The following is a 9269-nucleotide window of genomic DNA, read 5'->3' on the forward strand; positions in this document are numbered from 1 at the left end:
ATTACCCCATAAAAAACTCTGGCAGGGGGAAGAGCGTTTTCCACTGTGCCCAAAATCAGCGAGAGCAGGATTTGAAGTTCCGAATGCTGAGCTGACTGATCTCCCCACTAACCGCTTCCCCGGCGATGGAGATGGAAAGCATCTGCGGTTACGGTCACCAGCGGGATGCCCGCGGGACTCAAGTCAGGAAGTCAAGACTGTACTGGATGGTAGAAGAAATGTATTAATACCACTCTCCCTGTGACTGCACTACCGTCTAACTAAGGCGAAGCAGTTAGGTTAATGTTTCAGTTACGTATAAACCACTTTTACTGTGGCATAAACCAAATCCTCACGGTTATTTATCAAAAGCGTCACTTTACCCAAATAGAAACATTTCCTCGCTTGCCCCTTATCGCCACTTCCTCTCGAAGAAATACTCCTCACTAAATCTGTTGACAGGGTAGCGGCAGGTCTGTTTCTTGGAAATAGATGTTGGATTTTTTTTTTTTTTTTTTTTAAAGGCATTAATTAATTAAAGTTGTGAGCAGCACCAAAAAAAAAAAAAAAAATTCAATTCGCCACCACTGACTTGTGAAAGGAGGAATTTCAAAGCTAAAACTATCGGCATTGCAAGATACCACCATATGTAAATGGGATTTTTTTTTTTTTTGGGGAAACTGATCCTTTAACGGTAAATTTAGTGGGTTAGCCAGATTAAAAAATTATTTTTTTTGCTTTTATCAATTCTCAGCATGCATTAAAAGAACCAAATTAACATCCCACCCCCCCGCTGCACAGTCACATCTATCCTCTATACTGTGCTTGACTGCAGTGAATTATGCTAGCTACACTTTGTATCGCTGCTGTACATCCATGCGGACAGACTGTGTGATGGCGGGGCTCTAGCCACCGATGCCTCGTGCTTGCGTTTCCCCCACACGCTCGCACAATTCCTGAGGGTGTCTGGGTGACGTCCTTGTTATGACATTTTAAAAGGGAAGGTGTTTCACAGCAGGACCGTTGAGTCATGTGATTCTCCAACAAGAAACGAATAAAAGCAACGGGTCACAGAAGCTCTGGGGTAGGGGCCCCTGGGCCCCTGAGCCCGTGCCCAGTAGTGTCATTTGCTTTATTTGCATTCAAAATTGGATTTAAATTTCCTAGTTTCACTAGTCGTACTTGCTTCACAGTTTCACGTAGCCCTGTCTTAGTGTTTCACAATAAAAATATGCTTTTGTAAACCAGACGAGTTGTGTTTACCTGCTTTTAAATGATCCAAAAAAAACTCACAGTGAGGTTTTTCTATTTGTCCACCTTTCTAATCCTGCTCTGAAAATCTGTCAAGGCCGGTCCAGACTACTGATGTGGTTTCACTCAAGAAGGCCACGTAAGCAGCATTTTTATTTTGTGGATAAAATAAAATACCTTAAAACAAGACGACGGACCTGGTCTTCCATTTTTATTTTTTTTTCCCCCTCTCCTTCAAACTACTGTTCCCAAGGTCAAAAATAAACTCTATTATAGTCTTCCAGTTCTTGCAGTTTAATGTTGGAAGGTGTGCTCTGAGTTCAACGTTAAAAGCAGTATTGCCTGCCAGGCATAACAAAGCATTTTTACGAACAAAGCACTTGAAATGTTTCTTTGGGATAAATTTGACTGGAATCTCAGTTGGACACAAGATTCCAGTCAAAAGAAACAGATGAAGCAGATACTGCATTTAATACTCTTTATTCATTATTTCCTCTTCAAACACATTTTCCTGATGTACATGTACATTTCCATTCAAAAGGAAAAACTTAAGTGAGGTAAAAGTGCTGAAAATGAAATAGTATAATGGTTGTAACCATCAAAGTCACCGTCACAATCACAAAGCTGACAAAAAAGCTCATTTGCATTAACTATTTCAAAAAAATATATATAGTGCCAAAAATTTCATGTTTTTGCCCACTTTTTAAACTTGTATATCCACAGGCATCCCTTCATACACACATGCAAAACGAGCACACACACCTCCACACATTAACGTAAACACAGATCTGCTGCAAAAAAAAAAAAAAAAAAAAAAAAGACTTCACAACTCTTCATACAGAAACTGTCAGAGCTTCCAGAGGGCCTCCATCACATTCCTATGGTGTAAGACTTGTACTTTAGACAAGCATAACCACTAAATAGCTAATCCACAGCTTCCTCTACACCCCCCCCTGTCAAAGAATACATCTACAGGTGTCATTAAAAAAAAAAAAAAAAAACCCAAAAAACACACTGAACTAATAAACAAAAGCCCAAACAAGTGGGGTGACCAAAGCGGAGGTGAGTGAGAAGCAAGAGGATCAATAACACTGACAAGTTTACAGCAGAAAAAAAGTGGGGATCAGAAAATTAAAAAACAAAAAAGGCAAAATACACTTCATCCTCTTTTTTTTTCCCTCCACATTGTCCTTCACAAAAAGTTTACACATCAACACACATACATCAACCCCGACGATGGAAGTGATTTAGTATGAGCCCTGCTACATCCCACTCTCTTCTAGTGGGGAAGGTAAAGCTTTCATTAACAGGAACACATTTTCGACATCAGAGTGGGAGAAAGAAAGAAAGAAAGAAATTAAATTTAAAAAAAAAAAGCCACAATAACCGTTAACATGTGAAGTTAGGGTGGACCAAAAAAAAAAAAAAATTTTTACATTCCAGGCTGCGTTCACTATCGTCCGTCTAGCGAATTCAAGTTTGATTGTCGCAATTTCTTTGACCTTGCTCGCGATTTTCATTTTTATTTTTAGTGAGCGACGTGAACAAGAAGCCCAAGAGAGAGTAGTCCTCACCACGCTCAGCAGACTTCAACCTGCAACTGTGAGCCGCAGCATAACCAGGCATCTGGTTTTGAATGTGGCTCCGAGTGTCAATAAATCAACCGATCATCCCTCAAAGAAGATAATTAAACTGAGGAATGACTGAGGGATTCTGGGCCGCCATTCCATGAAATGCATTTTAGCACTAAATCAATTTTTATCCCCTGGCTTTCAAGAAAAGGCAAAGATCCTTTTAGACTCAAGAGTATGGTGTTAAATCCAGCTGTCAGCACGAAACCAGGATGGGACTATCCACCAAGAGATGATAAGGTTTCAGAGCATTTGGATGCACAGATAAAGCCCAGAGGTGCTGCCGGGCCTAGAGCGAGCTGAAGTCTGCTGGCTACCCTCCACCTTCAGGATGATCTAACTCTATTAAGAAACTTTAGTGTGGGTAAGAAAGGGAGAGTCAGAGTTACAATTAACAGTGAGAGAACAAAAGACACAAAATGAAGGTGAGTATTAGGAGGTGATGCCTCAATGTCTGGAGAAGATTAAACCAATTCACCCTCCCAAAAAAAAAAAAAAAAACAACAAAAAGAAAAAAAGAAAAAAAAAGGGACAAAACACGGCCCTCAAAAAACACAGTATGTCCCTGAGAACCAGCTCAACTCCCTCAGCAATTGACAACATTAGCTTATTTACATTCCTCTCACGTGGCTGCGTTTAGAGTAAAACAAGGCCTCTTTAAAGTGCTTCTGTTAGTACGGGGTCTCTGCTGAGTGACCTCCAGCTACTGTGCCACGGTATGGCTCGTCAGTGCACTTTAGGTATTGCTTTGGTTTGGATGGGGACAGAACTGTCAGCACAACAAATTTAGCCTGGTTGCGTCGGAGCAGGCAGAGCCGCAATGCTTGGCGGTGCATTAAATTAAGGGTGTAAATATATGACATCTGTTCAGACAATCAGAATGAATCAAAAGTTGGATTTCAAAAAAGGCACTGACATGAGACTGAAGTCAACATGGCTGCCAGCGACAGCAAGGCCCAAACTTGTAGGAAAGACAAAGAAGGGTGTGGAACAAAATGGCTGAGAATACTGACGGGAATGACTTGACAGAAGGGTTTCAGGAAAAATTATGGTTTTGGACTGAAACTGAAAGGAAAAAAAACCAAAAAAAAAAAAAAAAAAACGAAGAAAAATAAAACAACGAAAACTCAAATTTCAAATTCAAACCAAAGTTCTTTTGCTCCCCACCCAAAAATGTATGTATTTTCCCATAAACCAGTATCTAATACAATGATGACAGTCCTGTATCATAATTAAGTTTCACAGGGTTGAAAGGGGTTGAAAAGGGAGGAGAGAAAAAAAAAAAAAAAAAAAAAAAAAAAAAAAAAAAAAACAAAACAAAAAAACCCAAAACTTTTTGCCAACCCTTTCCCTCTTAATCGCCATTAAAAACCCATTAAAAATTGACATCACTCTCCAAAAAGTGAAAGGCACTTGATTGCTTCAGTTGCTGGTTGTAAAGCAGACTTTGGTCCAGAGTGAGAAAGTGTGCGACACCTGACTTGTTGTTAAAAAGACTATGGCAGTTCCCATACCAAAGCTCAGCAGCTGAGCCAGCACATCATGCCCTGACCCCTGGGTGTGACCTACAGAAGAGGCCGGGCTGACCTTCCTCTGACTTTTCTCCAACCAGCCAGGAGCTGTGAGCCAGCCAGATAAGGGACGTTCCTGGTTATCTGGTATAAACATGAGCTGCAGCAGCACCAGCAATAAAGCGAGCAGGAATAAGTGAGGGCTTCTGAGGAATTGGGGTGGGGGGGGGGGGGGTTGACACACAGCAGCTGCCACTTACATAAGAAGTTTAAGAACAACCTCTCTCCTCTCAAACCTGGATGCTAGGATGTCAAGAAAGGGTAGAGGAGAGATGACAGGTTTAAGTCACAGCTTAGCCCATCTGCTAGTAATGCCACACTGAAAATGTTCAGAATTCACAGCTAATAATAGGTTTGGCTAGACATAGAAATGGGAAAGTGGTTAGCAACTACATCACAGCTGGTGTGTGTGTGTGTGTGTGTGTGGGGGGGGGCCTCAAGTCAGCTGTAGCTTCCACAATAAATCAAAATCCTAGTCCGAAAGGGGACTGGTATCCTGCTAGCAGACATGCTGGCCTCTCGCTTAACATACCAGTCGAACTCCGTGCTGTCTTTCCTCCCATGACCACAAAAGGGGTTCAAACACTGCGTGGTCCCAGCAGGCACCAGAAAGGAGAGGACGGGAAGTGATTCAGCTCCCACACACAGAAGGTGGCAGGGCCGCTGCTGCTCGCGCACCCATCCCTGGTTCCCTGCTCTGGAGGTACCTCCCCCGGGGGAAAAGAAAGGATAATTATAGACAGCCTGTAGTTTGCGAGCCAGTGGTTGTGCTGCGTCAAAGGAGGATCCCATTTCAGGGCTGCTGCCGAGCCTGCAATGGTTGTGAGGGACGACCCCGTGGGCCCACCATGTGCTGCTCCTTTTAAGGGAAGGGACGGCCAGTCAGCCTGTTACTCCAGGACTCCCAGCCAGCTCTCGCTCCAGGCAACGAGACCAGCCGCATTCTCTCGATGGGCCCGTGTTCACTCTGACCTGTCAGTCAGCCCCCCCCACAATAGCCAGCGGACTGTGACAACTGGAGGTCACTGGTGAGGCTTTGGAAGGGACTTAAAAACAGGGAAAAATAAACTCCTCAGACACATAGGAGCCCATCTATCTGAGGTCTAGACTGTCTCACTGCAGATTTCCACTCAAAGCGGTCTCGACTGAAAAGTACAGGGCTGAGTAAACCAGATAAAGGGGGAGGAGGAGATCTCATCCTATACAGAAATTCACAGTGGAAAATAAGATTACACACATTTTCTCTTGCATTGTTTACAAATCACAGGCACTGTCGGCATATTAGGGAGAGCAAAAATGTCTGAGAGATATTTACATGTCAAAATGAATTAAAAGAAATTGATTCCTCTCGTTTCCCCTTCATTTCTGATGTAATCAAAAGTTATTAAGGTACCAACTTTCTTCCCTCCCCAGTGACCTAAACTTTTTAACACCAGTGCTCTGCTTTTTTTTTTTTCCCCTAAATTGGGCGGAAACCTTTTATAATTACCCCTTCCCCAATAACACTATTTTTCAATATTTTCTGTTTTTTTTTTTTTTTACCCTGTCTTTTAGCATTTTTTTTTCCTTTTAAATCACAGGAGAAAACCAAATTTGAGGCTGTAACATTTTCTTATTCCTTTTCTTCAAAAAACAGCCCATACTTAAATGATTGGGGGATAAACCTGGAGGTTAAGGCACAAAACACAACTCCATTAAGAATTAGGTTGATAAACAGGGAAACAACCAAACATGATGAGAAAAAAATCTAAATAACACTTAAAAATATCACTTTCTATTCAATGACCTAGACACCTCTGTAGATAAGGAATGAGAAAGGATTGCAAAAAACAAAGCAAAACACTTGTCCACTTAAATATAATTGTGCCTTGAGAGGAACATAGCATTTATTGCCTCTATAATAAATTTTTTTGTGAGTTTTTTTTTATTATTCCTTCTCTCTTCTCAAAAGCAGCAGCAGCAGTGCCCTCTTGTACATCCTTCCACTTGTTTGTTTTTTTCAGTTACATGGCAGCCATGTTGGAATGTTCTGGTTAGCCACATAGTAGTTGCTGAAGTTGTGGTCTCGGACGTATGGCGCTGGCTGATAGTAGCAGGTGACGCAGGACGCATCCGGGATGGCGTTCTGCTCTGCCAGCACTCGGAAGGCCATCAGAGAGATGAGGTGCAGGGTCTGCCGCCGCTCATGGCCCATTAGGCACACCGTGCTCTCGTTGACCACTCGCCGCAGGATCATGAGGTAGTCGTACTTGCTCTTCTCCTCACCTATAAAGTGGCTCTGGAGGTAGGCCTCCACCTTGCGCTGCTGCTCACCGATGTCGGGGAAGTCAATGAAGAAGCGTGAACACATGTACCGCTCCAGGCCCTTGAACTCCTCCTCGCTGGCGGGTCGAAAGTCCCGCACCAGCAGATTGCAGTATTTCAGCAGGCCGCCACCTCGGATCTCCTCGGGCCGCTTGGTGGCGATGAGCTTGTTCCGCAGGTGGCTGAGTGCCATGCTGAAGTCCCCGTACATGCTCTCCCCACCCACGGTAGGATGAAAGGCCTGTGACATGGGCGTCTGTGCCAGCTCGTAGTAGGCAAGCATGGAGTCCAGCACAATCTGAAAGGAGTCCACACTGAACTCGAACTGCCGGCGAATCGAGTCCACAAACTTCAGCTCCACATTGCGGCCATTATTGTTGGAGAGGGAGATGAGGCTCCAGCGGTCCTGCTCTGTGTTGACCTTGACCAGCTTCTGGACGTATGCCTCTTTGAGAGTCATGGGTGTAATTTTCTCCTTGTTCACACCCTCAGGCAGAAAGTCCAGCAGGGTACTCAGCACCACATCCTTAATGTGCCTGAACTCTGCCTCATGAGGCAGGTCCACCCTGAAGATGACGTCCAGATCCTTGTAGCTCCAGCCGATATCCTGCACCAGCACATGGCTGGCTGTGGAGCCGTTGAGCCGTATGTCCTTTACTCCGATGCCACTCAGCTCCAGGCGGGAGCGGACCCACGCCACAATGTCTTTCAGCCGCACCTCTAAGGTAGGGAAGTTCCCCCGTCCATGAACAGGCACAACCTCCGTCAGGACTTCATTCAGCCGGCTCACCTGCTCCCAGGTCAGGACACTGACAGAACAACTTTTTGATTCCTCCTTGTTATTCATGTTCTCACAAAGTTCAGATTAACTAAGATGGCAGGAGAGAAAAAAACATGCTCGTTATAGCTTCAAATGTGACACAAACCAAACAAAATCACATCACGTTGAACCCATTTCCTTTCACATCAGTACAAAACTCTAAAGCTGATTTGCCTTGGTTTTTGCAGTGAGTTAGAGCTGCAACTAACGGCTATTTTTTTTTCGATTAGTCGTTTGGTCAATGAAACGTCAGAATATTGCGAAAAATGTCTGCCCCAAATTCAAAAAACCTCAAGATAACATCATTAGATGTTTTGTCTTGTCCAATAAACAGTCCAAAACCCAATGATAATACGTTAACTATCTTAGACACTGTCATGTGTTTCTCAAAAAAAAAAAAAAAAAAAAAAAGACTCAAAAACGACCGATGATTATCAAAATAGTTGCCGGTTATTTTTCTGGCGACCAACGGATGGTTGCAGAACCTCAAACACAGTCCCGAAACCATCACAAATAAATGTAATAAATCAGAGCAACTGGCTTTGCCGGCGTTAAAAATATCTCGTGAAACGGCAGCAGCATCAGGACCCCGTTCGGCACGAGCGGGGCAGAGTGCGAGCACGAGACAACCTGCTCGCTCTTCCGTGACACTCAGAGTAAAGGGCAGAGCGCGCGAGGCTTCTAGAACAGATCAGCGCGCGAGCCTGCCTTTTATTCCAGAACAGATGAGACGCAAAACAGCACCGCCGGTTTAAAGCCGGCGTTTTCCTACGCAAATAACCACATCCGAAATTAACTTTGACACGACGAGTTACACACGTTTCACCAACACACCAGCAGCAATTATTTGCTCCAGCTGACTTACCAATTTACCCGTTAAGCGTGCGACATTTGCTCTAACCTCTAACTTTACTCCGTGCTGACTTTTTTTCCTTTTTATTTCAAAAAGAAAAAAAAAGGAGAAAAAAAAAGAAAAAAAAAAAAGAAAAACTAGCATCAGAATGAGCTTTAAAACCAACCTGTTTCCATTACGCTAGCTAGATAGCGTTAAGTTTGACTCGATATCAATCCATATGGCGATGAATCCCACTGTAGATTCAGCAGAGTTACGTAAGTCAACGTATGTTTAGAACAGCGTTAAAAGAATCTACGCGTTACGTTAAAAATATCCTAACTGATGTCACGCTTTTTGAATCATGGCTACGGCTTGGCTAAACTTTCAATTTACCGAGTCTAATTTAGCCTTACTTTCCAAACCACGGAGTTAAAGCACGCTTTCCCTTTGACAGAAATGGCTTGATAATGGGTGAAGGCAAGTACATACGTTTCCAAAAGCGAGCCCGGAAAGTACTCAAAGTCCGAAAAAGAAGATGTTAACTTGGCATTCGTGCAGACGCCTCCACATAATCCACTGCTTGACAGAGAGGACATACACACACACACATACACCGCCGGACACTCAATGTTTGAACCGCTATCATCGCCGTGGACACGCCTGCTTTATACAGCCGAAGTACGACCCACTGAAACGGATGCACGGCCGTGACACCACACAGTCCCTCTTGTCTGTGTAGCGTGGCTTTTGCGTTTTAAAAGTACAATGCGAGTAATATATCTAATTGTATGATTTAAGTAAAACGACTTCATATATTTACCCAAAAGTCCAACTTTCATCGTCGGCGGACCACACGATGGCAAGACCGTCGACTTTGG

General features: G+C 43.6%; 1 protein-coding gene across 3 annotated transcripts; it reads right to left on the bottom strand.

Moving 5' to 3' along the window:
• Nucleotides 1-3977: 3977 nt before the first annotated feature.
• Nucleotides 3978-9269, bottom strand: tent5c (terminal nucleotidyltransferase 5C). 3 transcript variants are annotated; one of them, XM_040147590.1, is made up of 2 exons: nucleotides 9212-9269; nucleotides 3978-7605 (listed from the first exon to the last, which is right to left on the bottom strand). In XM_040147590.1, the coding sequence occupies exon 2, from the start codon at nucleotides 7581-7583 to the stop codon at nucleotides 6432-6434; it is 1152 nt and encodes a 383-aa protein (XP_040003524.1). In that variant the 5' UTR covers nucleotides 7584-7605; nucleotides 9212-9269; the 3' UTR covers nucleotides 3978-6431. The 3 variants fall into 3 exon arrangements, with proteins under 3 accessions (XP_040003524.1, XP_040003523.1, XP_040003525.1); XM_040147589.1 differs by lacking the exon at nucleotides 9212-9269 and adding an exon at nucleotides 8881-9018; XM_040147591.1 differs by lacking the exon at nucleotides 9212-9269 and adding an exon at nucleotides 8576-8671.

The sequence above is a fragment of the Xiphias gladius genome, chromosome 16, assembly GCF_016859285.1.
Source record: "Xiphias gladius isolate SHS-SW01 ecotype Sanya breed wild chromosome 16, ASM1685928v1, whole genome shotgun sequence".
Classification (NCBI taxonomy): Eukaryota; Metazoa; Chordata; class Actinopteri; order Istiophoriformes; family Xiphiidae; genus Xiphias; species Xiphias gladius.

Excerpts from the sequence above, each read along its gene's own strand:
- tent5c (XM_040147590.1), bottom strand. The coding sequence starts at position 7,583 with ATGAATAACAAGGAGGAATCAAAAAGTTGTTCTGTCAGTGTCCTGACC.